Here is a 15187-nt window from a genome sequence, read left to right on the forward strand (position 1 = left end):
CACACAGAAAAAGAAAAAGAAACATATGTCTTAAAAGTTCTACAAAAGCAGAAGTCTCTCCTCATTGATTAACATCACCAAATGCCTTTAAGTAATTGAAAAGAGGGATTATTGTCCGCATAACAATCAGTGGACTGGCAGACCAAATGATGTCACGTATGAGTTGTGTAACTTTCAAGGCCACTAGCACAGATGCATATTCAATGCCTTTAGAGAGTATGTTTTGTGAGGTCAGAAAAGTGTCAGAACTCCAATGTCATATCTGCATAAATGCACAATAGAGATAACTTCACCAGAAAGCTAGTTGTAAGGTGACCCTGAGCATATAATCTTGTATGTTCACATTTATGTATTCACCATCACACACTGCATGTGCATTGCCTGGTTAGTGCCAAGTCTTAACTACCATTTTCTATATCTCTCTGTGACAGCCTGGTTTGTGCACGCTTGTGTAACACAATCTGTACAGGTGCATGTAGTGATGATTTTTTATTACTTGAGGTTGTAACCATTGAGGGGTCTTACAGGATGTTCTAATATTGTGGAATTTTTTTAAATCTTTGTGTTAAGTAAGGATATGTCTCTTGAGGTTTCTAACTTTATCAGCTGTGGAATCTTAGTGGTATTTTGAGGTGAGACTTGGTTTTGATCTATTAAGAGCTTAACTGCAGAGAAACGCTCCAGAGAAAGAGCCTTCTTGGGTTGGCAAGACCAACTTTGTAGAAGTGCGGTCATTTTGGCACATTTTCAGAAGCTTTGACAGAATGTGGTCGTTCTTCATTTTAACTCTTCAGGTGATTAGTGGCTGGTAGAAAACACAGTTTCTGGAGATCTACTGTGAAAATACATAATTTTATGTCTGTTTCTTTTGCTTCCAGGCTTTGATTATTATAGCATGGAGCGGGACTGGTTCTATAACTGATGTTTTTCGTGGACCTGTATTAAAAAATGTTTTGAGTGTATTCATCACAGCTGCAATTTTGAGGTTGCTTCAAGGTACTAATAATGCAGTGCTTTGGGGACAGTTGTTGATGTTGATGCAAGGCTTTAATTGCCCTCTCTTTACGGGTTACAAATCATGATGTGGCTGAATATTTAAATGATGTGTTCAGAGTATCTTTCATACTTGGTTGTGATTACAGCAATTGTTGATATTGGACTGAGTTGCAAAGCATGGCGAAGTGTGCGATATATGGAGGTCCTGCGGTACATTCTGAAAGTGATTGTTGCCTTTGCTTGGGTGATAATTCTTCCAGTCTGTTATGCCCATACATGGGGAAAATCAATTGGATGGCTTAGCATATTGAACACATGGTTTGGGGAATCGATAAATTCATATCTCTACATGATAGCCATCTTGATATATTTGGCTCCAGATGCTTTCAGTGCCTTAATGTTCTTGTTTCCAGTCTGGAGACGCAATCTGGAGAAGTTTGATCATTGGATGGTTCGACTGCTACTTTGGTGGGCACAGGTAAATCAAGTGAATTAAGCATGGATTATGAGATTTGGTCTTAGGCTTAAATCTGAAAAAAGACAAGCAGCTCTGATAGTAGGTTGCCTTTTGCAGCCACCCTTATTTATTGGTCGTGGAATGCATGACCATGGGTTTATTCTCTTCAAGTGCGTAGCTATTGCTCAATTCGAAGTTCTTTTGCACATCTTATATATATATGTTGAGCTTTGTTTTCTAATCTTTGAAAGCATATTGCATAAATTAGTTGAATTCTGATTTCTTTCGCCAGGTATACAGCTTTCTGGGTTCTTGTCATAACAAGCAAGCTTCTATTCAGCTTTTATGTTGAGGTAATATAAGCATTCAGCTTGTTAATTCTCAATTCCAGCCTTCCCTTGGTTGCGGAGCTGGGCTTTTGTACCCTTCTACAACCCTATGTCTGCCCCTGCTCATCACTGCTCTGTTGTTTTCATGTTCTTTCCTGCTCTCTCCTTTCTCTGGTCTCTTCAGCCTGATCCTGCCTAGTATTTTGGCTTCTGATTCCATTTCATTTTTCCCTTAATTCACAATTAATAGGAGTCTTTCATTCCCTTTTATTCTCTTCAGTTCTACATCACCAAGGCAACAGCCTGCCACAACCTCCTATTTTCACGGCACAATTAAATGGTGATTTGTGTATGCAATGTATTGTGTACTCTACATGTCATACACTAATCCAGAACCTGAACCGTATCATGAAATAAAACCCTCACTGTGTAGTTGCACAAAGTATGATGTGAAGTATGAAATGCTGTGAATCTGTATGATTTGTGATACAAGAACGTCTTTTTGTGAAATCCATGATGATGAATCACCTACAGGGCGTATCTCATGTGAAGGAAAGAGTGCATTGGCATCTATTTGTGAAACAAATTAGTATCATATGACATGGCATATAATAGCTTACTAGTACCTGAAGAATTTATGGCATGTGTGTTATTTGTCTGCTCATGTATATGAGGAGATAGATTCCTGTAGAGTTTGCTCTACTAACCATGGACAGAGCCAGAAAGCTAACCTGGAGCATGGCAACACATAATAGTAGTGGAGTCATTTTTAAGCATGTACTCATATGCTTGTAACACTTTTATTTATATTTTAAGTGTGCTTGCAAGGTTTTTCTTCTTTTGGGTCACTCAAGCCTTGTTGTTGGTTCCTCTAAAGAAGAACTGGAGTTGCGATGCATTGATATAACAAGTTGGCATTTTAAGGATATGGTAAATGCTCTACTGCTTTTAATGTAGTAAGGCAATGGGTTAAATGAAGCACCACCCTTTTTAGAGAGAACATTACCTGGTCACCCAGAGATAGATGTAGTAAAGAGCTTTAGACGAAGTGTTGCTTTCTTTTGAAGCAAGCTTGATGGTAGAATGCCTCTCCAAAATGGCAACTCAATGTCTAACACACCAGGTCAACTTTCAGCCTTGGTATACGACAATACTCCCTCTATGCTTGGTTACCTCTTTCTCTTGTTAATATCATCGGCTTCATATCCTCAGCTTGTTCTGTTACCTCTTCTTACAATACACGTTGGTGGTGCTGGCAGTCCAATTGTGGTAACTGAATAATACTTCTTGATACTCCCAAGTTAATTGTAATTGACCTCTAAGGGACTTGGGTTGAGCAAAAATGAATTCCTTTTGGAGGAGGGTTTTGCCCTTAGTTTGTCTCCATCTCTTTTATGTGTCTGCAGTTGTGTACTTTTTATTTTAAGCTGCAAATGTTTGGTCTTTCAATTTCCTTGAAATATTTAGATAGGGAAATAAGGAATATCTTAGCATAGTATGTTGTATGGGATACACAGTGATATCATGGCTTTGACTTGATTCTCCACCTTGATGCTTATAGTATTTCCAACCCTTGTGTTGTTGGTTAAGGTGAGTTTCCATTTTCTCAACGGAAGAGTAGAGTGCTATACAAAGCCTTGGCCCATCCATGAGCAACTTCTCAATTGAGGAACAGTTGAGAGGCACAAGGAATCCAAGAGAAGAAGCCCATCAACTTTCAGCAGGCAAAGTGGTACTAAAGAAAGGAGCGGGTGAAGAAGTCTATACACTTCTAAGTGAAGATCAAATTAAGTGGCCAATTCTACTTCTACATGAAGAAAAGAATCCCATTGAAGCCTATGCTCTTTTCCCAAGTCATTTGGCTCCAGTTGCCAATGGATCCTCAGCAAGTAGTGCATCGTTACACCTTTCTTGTGGATGATCTCATCATTGTTTAAGGCATTGGTGTTCTCCACCTTCATCTCCATCTTCTTCCCTATCGCCCAATCATCCTCTTCAACCTTGGAAGGCATAATAAGAACAATACTAAGTTACTATGCTGTCTTTAAAAGAAAGAAGATTCAATTTAGTATGTATGAATGTTAGTGTAGTGTTGACCTTTTGAAGTCTATTTGTTGACTCTATTGAGAGGAGTCTACAATGCCATGACTAACTAATGCGTCGTAACTTGAAACTAGGGGCCACAAAAGCCCATTGAGACAAATCAGGAGACAATTTTGATTGTGATTTTCAAGCACCAACACCATGACTAAGTTGCCTAGCCAAGGTGAGACAAAACATGGGCTGGGAAAACACTCAAGAAATATGCAAAAGACTAATGATAAGTAGCTCAACATGCAAAGATATTGATGAATGGACAGGTTAGACAATGAATGATAACGCACCTAGACAAGGCTATGATACTCAAGTGGAATGCACACGGGCTCTCTTTGAGATTTGGTGAGGGCAAGAAGTGAGCATGAGGCTTGGGTATACTAGTATTGATGAGACTTGAGTTCTTGATGAGAGAATCATTTTAAAGCGTTGGGATTGTAGAGAGCAATGCAATCAAATATCTAAAAATACTTACATTTTCGGGATTGGGTTTATGGTGGTCCACATGTTGATAGCTCTTCCAAAATGTTTCTTTTACCCATTTGATTGCCAAGCAACTTATCATTATAACCATACTTACGGTTTTAAAGTCTTCCAAGGCCTCCCCTCTATAGGCCTCATGGAGGGTGTTGGTTATGGATCAAGTCATCTCTATTTTTGTATGGGCTATCTTCAAGTAGGAAGTCTTACTAAAATGAGAAATGAACTTAATGATTTGATTAAAATTCTCAAAGATTTTTAATTAAAATGAACTTTAATTTTGGTATCCCTAGGTATTGGTATGGTGACCATTTTTGCAAATAAAATGTAGTTGATTATATTACTCAAAAGACTGATTACAACAGAGTGCTCATGCTCAATAGACTAGTTGGAGCTAATGCGAAGTCCCAAATACATCATGTATACAAGCCTCTTAGGACGGTTTGGGGCGGATGGGGACAAGAAGCCATGGGGGTGGGGGGGGGGGTATCGCTATCTTTCATACCTCCAAGCGGCCTGCTGTGGGCTCCAGTACCTGGCTGATGGGTAGAGTCTCCAAACCCGACCATTGTGCATGACCTTGCCTCGATAATGAATATCGTATCTTGCATCCTGGCCTCATACAAAAGGTGACGGCCCTGGCTGATTGCCTACCAACAGAAAGCTCCCCATGAGATACATCCAAGGCTGGGTAATATACGATGAAGGATGCGGTATGCTCCTCTCCACACGAATTGCGCCTCCTCACACGACCAAAGGCAATGCTTTGGGGTTTCTAAAGGCTACTGTGTGCAATGCTTGCAATCTCCCCCCTTCTGCATCTGGGCAAGCCAACTTTCCACCGCCAAGCCTCCATGTGCCACTAGCCATAAGAAGTACGGCACCCTCCTCGGCCTCCAACTACCTCATAGGTGGCGCCAGAAGGTCCGTTAGAAAGGCTCCGTAATGCTGTGCTCTGCCCAGTGCTTGCTATGTGACGGCACCCAATCCATATCCTCCTGCATCAGTACGTGTTTGCCAATCCTGGCAGTGTAGTCCAGGAACCTGGGTGGCTTCTTAGCAACTGCTGAGGCCGGCCATAGCCACTCTCCCGGGTCCCACTGCAACTCATCAAGCAGCTTGCCCTCCCAGATCTAGAGGCCTCCACTCACGGCCAAGTCTTGGTCTCGAGTCTTGAAGACCCTCGTGCAATAAGACCTTCCAGGTCTGCCCGCTTGGTGTGAGGCGACAGACAACTAGCTTGCCCAAGAGGGCCTTACTATAATACTCTGGGTCTATGATCCCAAGTGCTCCCTCTGACCAATGTTGTATGATGGTTGCCTACGCCACCTTAGCCTTGGAATCCTTGGAGCCATCTGACCCTGACCAAAGAAAGTTCCACACTAGGCGGCGAAGCTATAGTACGCAGGATGAGGAGAAGCACCAACATGAGGCGATGTACCAGGCCGTTGCTAGGAGGACTTGGTGAACTATTAGGGCTTGATATGCTAGTGAGAGGCGAGCCATGCTCTAGTAGGTCAGTTCCCTCTGAATAGAATCAAGGACAGGAAAAAACTGTTGGGCAGGAGTGATGTCGAGTCCCACTTGAAACCCTAGGTACCGGACGATCTGTCCTATGCTTATCCATCTAAATCCCAGGTGGATGCCGCAGTACGTGCTAGAGTTCGGGTCTGTGAGCAAGGCAACGGACTTTCGCCAGTTGATTTTCACTCCCGCTGCAGAACAGAACACATCAAGAGCTAGCCTCACTCTCTCTCCAGCATCAACTCATCGTCCTCTATGTAGAGAGTTGTATCATCTGCATACTTTGAGTCTAACAATTCGACCTCCTCTCTCACTGGAAGTCGGAGGCCGCGTAATCCGCTCAACGTGACCTGAGGAAGTGGGACATTGCCTCTGCAAAGAGTAGAAACAGATATGGGGCCATGGGGTAGCACTGTCGAACCGATCTCTCCAGGCGAAACTCCTCCCCTCGCCTACCGCCTATGAGAACCTTGCTAGTAGCAGATCTGTAAAGTGCGGAGACCTTGCGAATCCAAACCTGGGGGAAACCCAACCTCACCATGGTGCTCTCTAGGAACTCCCAGTCCACCTTGTCATAAGCTTTCTCGAAATCCAAGAGTAGTACGGCCAGCCTCTGCCCACTGTGCTGAGCCTACTCTGTCGCCTCAAAGAAGGTGAATCCATTGTCTAGGATGCTACTATCTTGGACAAAGCTTGTCTGTGTGTCATGTATGATGTCTGGAAGCACGGGGCGTAGTCGTCTACCAATGATCTTTGCCAGTGCCTTATAGGCCACTGACAATAAGGTGATCAGTTTTCACTAGGAAAGCTCCAACCGGTCTCCCCCTTTTGAGAGAAGATTGATAAGGCTTGCTGAAAGACTCCTTGGTATCTGTCCTGAAGGGAAAATCTCCTGGAAGGTCATCAGTAGGTGGTATTTCACCACTTCCCAGTAGGTGGTGAAAAAGTCCTTAGCGAGACTAGTCTCTCCCGAGCATTTCTGCTCATCCTGTGTATGAAAAGCCTCCTCTAGTTCCTTCTCTGTGAAGGGGGCTAGGAGGGAGCGTCCCATCTCCTTTGTAACGAGGGATGGGATGTGATTCCAGACCTGTTGTCTACATATCTGTCCTCTAGCTGAGGCTGTCTCTTGCTGAAAAAGGCGGGTGTAATAGCTGGTGGCAATCTCCATTGCTTCATTTGGGCTAGAACGAGTCCTCCCATACTAATCCCGAAGGCTGCGTATTTGCTCTCCTGCGGTGCGAGGCTGGTACACCTGGAAGAACTCCCTGCACATCGTGTCCCCCTTCCGCACCTAGAAGGCTGCTGAGGTGCGGAAAGAGAACTCTGAGTGCCCGTCTCTAGGTCAGCCATGGTTGCTCGCATGCGCACCTTCTATGCATGGAGGGTGGGATCCCTTGGTGTCTCTTGTAATAATCTCTGCGTGGTTGCAATTTTCCTTAGAAGTGCTCTCTTCTTCTCCCAGCTTTGTTGCCTGGCGTGTATGGCTGCATTGACAGATTCTGCTCAACTCGGCTAGGACCTCTGCAACCTCCTTTGCAATCCGGTCCCTCTTGCCTCACTCTCTGGTTCAAAACAGCTCTATCTGTCTTGTTACCTCCTCTCAGCTATAGATCGTGTTAGGGATCCGACAAGATCGTGTGTCTAGGGCGGATGCTGGGGGATCAAGTGTCAGGAGAACCAAGCGACGATTGGACAACATGGTGCCTGCCAACTGCTCAATCTAGCCTCCACGAGAGCCTCCCTACTCTCCCACATAAAACTTGTCTAACCGCTCCAGCAGGATTCCACCTAGTCACCTTTTTCTCTTGTGGAAGGCATGGTCTCTCCAGGCATTGCGTGCTCCTATTGCCAGTAGAAAGACCTTCCATGCCTTGTGCTCCTCCCCAGCCATGCCCTGGTAGTTCTTGTCTCTGTCTTGTTTGTCCTCCAAAGCCTCTAGGTTGTTAAAGTCTCCTCCAATGACATAGGATTCTACCTCTGGGAGTCCATTTGCGATCTGTACCCAGAACTTGCTGCGTGCCCTAACCTCGGTAGGGGCATAGACATTGAGGACTCCAAGGTGCGAGTCCCCAATATCCAGTCTGATCCATAGAATCCTTCCAGCCACTATCGTCCCATGGTCTCGTACACAAGCGCTGAGATTCATGCCAATAGAGGTGCATACACCTCCGCTCCTACTGTGGGCACCTATGGCTTGCTCCCAGTAAGTGTGCGAGATGCGCGGGAGTATCTTTCCTACCGCTAAGCCTAGGTAAAAGTGAGCTTTTGCTCCTGTAGAAGAAAGATGTGGATCCGTCGGGCAAGGGCAGGTTGGAACTCTTGCCGAACAATCAACTTCCTGAAACCACGTGCCCAACTATAGTAGAGACTATTTACATTCCAGGATGCAAGGTGTAGGCTCATGGGAAAATCTGTGACTGACCGAACAAGGCTTCTATTTGGTGTTAAGGTTGCTGATGAAGAGAAAGAACTATAGGGCATACAAGTACATTTTGCCGCCAGTCTGGACGGCGAACTCCAGTTCCCCATGGTGGCCCTTGAGACCAAAAGGGTGATAGACACTCTGGGTGGTACTATCAATGCATCTATCAGCGAAGCTGAGAGTCGTGACTTTGTACACTGGTAGAAACGGGCCGCTTGTGCGAGAAGCCAGTCGATCACATCCTGCAGAGCTGTCCACTGTGGAGGGGCTTGAAAAATAATGCTCAAGTGTGGGATCTCGGCACCAGCCTACCAGTTGATGTCCGTCATGCAACCAGGCCATTGGTGTGTGAATAGTGCTAATCCTTTTTCTCCCATCCACTGGGAAGTGTGCTCTGAGTGAGAGAACTGAAGAAAAAAAAACGTAGTTTGGTCCATGCGGTGGGGCTAGTAGATGGACCTTGCTCCTCCTTGACTTAGGAACCAGAAAAGATCCCCACCTCGAGGTAGTGGATATTCTCCGCGCTCCGCAACTCTTAGGTAGGACCATGGGTCACTGCGGAAGAACTCCTGTGGCAGTAGCTGTGTCTGTCTTGGAAAGGTGTGATGGGCGGTAGGGGCAGATGAGCTGGTGGTTGTGTGGAAGTGAGAGTACTGCTGGTGCGAGGAGGATGTAGGCGTGTGTAGCTCATTACGACTTGTGGGAGGAGGAGGATTGGGTTTGGGGGGGATCATCTGAACCAGGTGCAGATCTGGGGGGGTGCTCGGCAGGGAAGGTGGTAGTGGGGAAGAGGGTCAGTTGACGGAGGGATGGTCGGAGGTTTGTATCGGGTGTGGGGAGGGGCTCGTGGCCCTCGCAGGGGGGGGGGCTGTGGGCCAGGGTTAGTGGGGGCTATGGGAAATAGAGGGGGAGGGGTGTGGGGGTTGTGGGATCACAGGTGAGCTAGTCTGTGGTGTAGGAGAGGGATGTGGGAGACTAGGGTCTTGTCGGGCGGGGCGGGCAGGGGGGACTGCAGAGTGCTCTGTCTAGGGGGCGTTGCTCGCGCTCATGCTCCCTATTGACGAGGTTGGGTCTGAGGAGCTGGCTGCGATTCCCGCTGCTGCCTCCCTCTCTGTCATCTTTGGACTCGTGTGAAGCCATTAGCGTCCACCTGTGGGTCTCTTGACGGAGCCGCCTTGGCCTCGAAATCACCTAATGCCCAAAGTCGTGGCAGCGCAGGCATTGCCGTGGCTGCCCAGTTGCAATGACCTGCTGCCTAAAGGAGTGATCTCCGGCCTCAATCTCCAGGAACTTTGTTATGCTTTTTGTGTCTTTCACCACTACTCGAACTTTTGGGACTCTTGCAATTGTCACTGCATCCGTGAAGGAAGTAATAAGAACTATGCCCAAGAGGTGTCCAAAGTCCTCCACTAACTGGCGGTACTCTACTGGCAGTCTGGGGAAAAGTAGGGTGATTGGGTGTCTGAGAAAACTGTTGTGGAGCGCAAGTGACTCCACCGTGAAGCCGCTATACTAGGGAATCATGTAGATGACCCCCTTCGTGGAGGCATAGGGCAAGCTCTTCACTAACTCACGGGCTGCGTCCTCAGAGGTGAGTCGAACCATGAAGATCCCTCGGCACATGAGGACTCCCTCCTTGATCTGCACATGAGGTCTGCCTCCCTGATCTGTATGGATGACCAAGAGCTGTTCCGTTAGAAAGAATGATGGGCAAGGTGTTTGACTGGTGGGTTTTCGTAGAATGCACCGACGTATGACCAAAGGATTCTATTGCATGACCCCACTGAGTACGTGCCAATCACACTGTTGAATTGCGAGAGTGGGGGAATTGTTGCTGCAGATGGAGAGAGCAATGCGGGAGTGGGGGGTGTACGGTGGCAAGGAGGGGGGGGAGGGCTTTGTAGTATCTTTTAAACTTTTATGGCAAATGGATGGAGTGTAACTAAGATCCTTTGACCTCCTCCGCTACTCCAAGTGCCACTTGGTGTCAAAACTAACCAGTAAGCCTCCAAATCAATTTGGCTCTTCGTTTACTCAGGGATTCGTCTTCACTCTTCTCCTTCAAAGACAAATTTAGCCCAAATTTGACACTGGCTAGTTTATCTCTTGAATGTCCTTGAAATTTCTCAATTTCAGTTGTTGGAATTTAAGTCCTAGGTCCTCAATTTTGAGTAGCTATCTTGAGGAGGCTGTCAAACCCGAATTTTTGCTGTAAGTTAAAGTTTATAATAGAGATTTTTCAGTTTCTCCGCCTCTGATAACTCAAATGGCTTGATTTTGTTGAGATAACTTGAGAGATGGCTAGGGGATAAGAGAAAATGTTGTAGAGAGAAATTTCAGAGTTTCATTGCCAGAAATGCTGAAAAATAGTTTTTGTCGTGTTTGAAAAAGGGATGGAAGCTGTGACCTATAGCTTAGAATGATAGAAAGATTGCTACCTCCTCCTGTGTACTATCTCTTGCATTAGAATGACCTTGGGCTATTGTCACTTGCTCTTGGAGGGCTCCAAATTGATGTTGGATGTTGTAGTATGGATTCTTGGTGGTTGCAAATCACATCACTAGTATCTTCTTACTCTTTAAGTGCTAGTTTCTCTTTCACAATGGTTGGAATAGACTTTCACCGGCACCTTAAAACTTTTTTCACTTGTATGAGTAAGTTTTGCCAAGTGGTAGTATTCTAATCTCATTTTTCAGCTTATTAAATTAATCTTCAAAATATCAATTTTAAAAATTGATTTAATAATTATTTTGGTACTCAAAAATTCATTTCACTAGTTAATAGTTGAATTGGATAAGCAAATTTCTCTTCCAAGTATCCTTGAGCAATTATTGATTCTTAGATTGACATTAATTAATTAATTAATGCCTAGTCTCTAATATCACCACTATTGTGATTTACCCAAAGAAATCTATGACTATGGCACCAAGAGAAAAGTGACCTGCATGGCACAATTGATTGAAAATGCAAATACAACTCATGGGTTGATAAAAGCAGATGCCATAAGATTGGAGGGCAACAAAGATGCTCTAAAGGACAATGCTGAAAAGAAGGGCAACAAGGTTGAATTCATGCGTAGCATCTCAACAAAGGTCAACATGCTGAAAATCAGTCAAAGGCATTGTTTTCGAAAGGCAAACAAGGCAAAATGTCATTTGCTAGTGCTAAGAAAGTTGTTGAAAGAAAGGCAGTGCATGATGTAAAGAAATGCTTTGTTTGTGAACAAGAGGGACATATAGCAAGTGAATGCCCAAAACATAAGTCAAAAAGCCATGTACATGACAATAAGGATCAGAAGAGCCATAAGCTTAAAACTTGTGTTGGATTGCTATCCGATCTTCTTGTGAGCAACCAAACACAAATGCTTTAGAGCTATGCTATGCATGGGGTAAAATGAGGGATCAGAATGCCTTAGTTGTTGGGTTTGACTCACGTCTACGCTCATAGAGGAGTGTTAGTGATCCTTAGTAGGACACTGGGCACTTTCTATTCTCCTTACGAGAGGCTTTTTTTCTAAGATTTTTTCTCTTTTATTTTACATGCCTATGTTACATAGTTTGGGCACTTATCGTGTTTTACATCTTTTGGGTGACACACTTTAGCAACCCTAAGGTTTAAGGGTTGTGCTTTGTACGCGCATATTACACTCTTTGATTATTTTGCATTGGGAGAGAGTCAAGTCTTCACTCTCACAGTCTTTCTTCACTGTCAAGTGTACTCTCTGTTGAGCTTCAATTTGTGTGCATCCTCGCGCCTCTCACATTTGGTGTTAGAGCTAGCCCTCAGCTCAGTTAAGCCTGTGGCCACCGCTAGTTGAAGTGCCACTCGTAGTGTCGTAGATTCATTCCCACAGGCGGTCTTTAGCCCATCGCCACAGGCAACCTTTAGCCTGACCAACAGCTTGTCTACCTGCAACGCCAAGGGAGCTTCCAGACCTTGTCCACCAGCCTGCTTGTCTAGCTCCGTACGTAGAGCTGTTGCCCCAAGTGTTGCCAGTCCAGTTCCATGCGTCTCCTATAAAGACGCTTGCGAGATCCGTTTCTCCAACCCACTGGCCAACTATTTACTTGCTCCAACATTTTGGCTTGTGCCGCCACCAATACAACGCTTTGTCTTAATTTTCCACTACCTGTTTGATAGACGCTCCATCACTGTGCCTAGTTCAAAGAATCTTTGGGATTATGTCAGTGGTGAAGAAGTTTGGCCTAGAGTTGTGGCTCTTGCTACACCTCCTCCTGGAGGATGTGGACAAAGGCCCACTCAACCTGCTTAGTCTTCTAAGCCCTCTCCAGCTTAACCACTTCGCTAGACATCAGCAGCACAAAAGGCTTGGGATACTCGGGATGCTCAGGCATTGTCACTGATTGCATTGGTAGTCTAGCGGTCTATCATTCCCCACATTTGATTTGCACCTTCTTTACGAGAAGCATAGTTGATCCTTGAGTAGATGTTTGTTGGAAAAGATGGGACACACATCTTTTTCTTGAAGAAAGATCTTCAAATTGTGAAGATGGACGAAGGTGATTCTATGCAGGATTATCTTGATAAAATTTAGTACTTGCATGAGCTGCTTATGAATGTAGATGAGTACTATTCAGATGCGCAGTTGATCTCTAATACTTTGAATTTATTGTTGCCCTATTATTTGGCCTTTCATACGGCCTTGAATATCAGTATGAGGATTTCCCCATAGCCACTTACTTTCCTTCAGTTGGTTAGTTTACTCTTAGAGGAGGAGCAAACAAGAAGGAACAGTGGGGTGCATGTTATAGCCTATGAGCAGACTTTTATAGCAAGGCAGAAGGGCAAGGGTAGCCAAGCTAAAAATGCTCTACAAAGTTTTGGGACTTGTGGTACTTCACAAAGCAGCAAGAAATAGGGGGTATGCAAGCCAAGAAGGGCAAATGCCATCATTGCAAGAAGCTAGGTCACTACATCATAAAATGTAGGAAGCACATAGCCAAGGAGAAGGAGTTACGGATGCCTGTTTTTGATGCACCTTACACTGCTATTGAGTCCACGTCTTTTGTTGCAGATCGTGACTATTGTTTCTACACTTGCAGTTATGACTGTTCTTGGTTGATAGAGTATTTAGCTCTACCGAGGATGCGAACACATGGTTCTTTGACTGTGGTGCTTCTAGGCATATTACATCATGTAGGGATTTGTTTTGCTCTGTTATGGCAGCTCTTGTTGGCAAGTTTATGCAGTGTGCCAAGAATGCATCATATCTTGTTAGAGGTATTGGGTATATTGTGTCGACAGCCATTGATGGCTCTATTCTCCGTTTGCAGGATGCATTATTTGTGCCAGGTGTATAGTTAGAGATAAAGAATACATGATTTTGGTTTTGACTGGCACTTTATGTTATGGACTATATGAATTGGATGCTTATTCAGTTGATCAATGAGTCTATTTAGCATCTACTCTTACTTTTGCTATGTTATAGGCAGAGTTATGGCATTCTCACATGGAGCATGTTGACTATGGCAGCTTGATGCTTATGTAGCGTTCGCATATGCTTGATGGCTTATCTCTTTTGGAGAGACCTCTTGAGCATATATATGAGGGATGAATTTTGGGAAAAATGCATAATTTTTTGTTTCCTCATGATGTTGCTTCTAGAGCAATTGCTAGATTATAGATTGTGCATTCGGATGTATGTGGGCCTATGCAAACAAAGTCATTGGGTGGATGTTACTATTCCGTTACCTTCATTGATGACTATACTTGTTGATGTTACTATTCCGTTACCTTCATTGATGACTATACTTACCTTCAAATCAATCTGGCTGTAAGATTAAGACTCTTTGTTCGGACCGAGGAGGGGAATACATGTATTCGATGCTGAATAATTTTTTGAAGGAGAAAGGCATTGTCCATCAGCACACTATTGCTTATAGTCCACAGTAGAATGGGGTTGCAGAGAGAAAAAATTGATCACTCATGGAGATGGCCAGATATATGCTCAAAGAAAAAACTTTGCCACATGGTTTTTGGATGGAAGCAATTATGTGTGCTTGCCATGTTTTGAACAAGTGCCCCTACTGATGCATTAAAGAATCTCACGCCTTTTGAGGCTTGAAACTGCTGGAAACCTTCTGTTGGACATTTTCGTACTTTTGGGTGTCTTGCCAATGCTCACATTCCCAAGGTACTAAGAAAGAAATTGGATAACAATGTTGTTAAATGCATTTTTGTGGGATATAGGAGTGAGAGGAAAAGATATTGATTGTATGATCCTTTTTCTAAGAAGGTGTTTGTTAGTATGGATGTGGTTTTTGATGAAAAATTAGAATTATCGCTTGCTAATTTTGATACATATTAGGTTGGCAATGATGTATTTGAATGACTATTGCCCATTTCTTTTGGTGATACAGTTGGAGTTTCAATAAGTGAAGATAATGTTCAGTCATTTGCTCCATTGAATAATGTAGAAAATCAGCTGATCACTCATTTTGAAAGCTTATCTTAGATATTTGAGGCTTCTGGTCTTTCATTTGGAAAAATATTAGGTTTGGAGATAGCCACTCCTCTCTTTCTTGCTATAGAAACTTGCAAATTTCAGCTATGGAATGAGCTTACAACATAAATGGAGTGTGGACAACATCCAAATTTTATCCTTATGGCATGGGATTCCATTCGACAGTCTCGTAAGTCCATACACAACAAGTTATGCTGTTGTTTTTTAACTAAATATAAAAAAAAACGGGTTATGATAGCAATATGGGATCCTTTCTTTTCCTTCGAGATCTCAAGCGTAATGCACTTCTTGGGCAATTTTGTTGTGAAAAAAGTGACATTCTCAAAGTTTCATTGTGAGAAAATCTCCCTATTTGAGAGATAGACAAAGTGGGACTGCACAGGGACCATGTAGGAGAGTTA

The 15187-nt window shown here is 44.0% G+C and overlaps 1 protein-coding gene across 6 annotated transcripts in view; it reads left to right on the top strand.

The window, feature by feature from the left end:
- LOC148015143 (callose synthase 3-like) overlaps positions 1–15187 on the top strand; it is a 211187-nt gene that overhangs the window by 108082 nt on the left and 87918 nt on the right. For all 6 annotated transcript variants that reach the window (XM_087666094.1, XM_087666091.1, XM_087666089.1 and 3 more), the window contains 5 exons: positions 672–794; positions 879–996; positions 1143–1474; positions 1571–1623; positions 1746–1806. In XM_087666094.1, coding sequence (XP_087522220.1) covers positions 672–794; positions 879–996; positions 1143–1474; positions 1571–1623; positions 1746–1806 — 687 coding nt within the window. The remainder of the gene's footprint in view (positions 1–671; positions 795–878; positions 997–1142; positions 1475–1570; positions 1624–1745; positions 1807–15187) is intronic.

Source organism: Lygodium microphyllum, chromosome 24 (genome assembly GCF_053477565.2).
Source record: "Lygodium microphyllum isolate KBCC chromosome 24, Lygodium_microphyllum_v1.1.10, whole genome shotgun sequence".
Classification (NCBI taxonomy): Eukaryota; Viridiplantae; Streptophyta; class Polypodiopsida; order Schizaeales; family Lygodiaceae; genus Lygodium; species Lygodium microphyllum.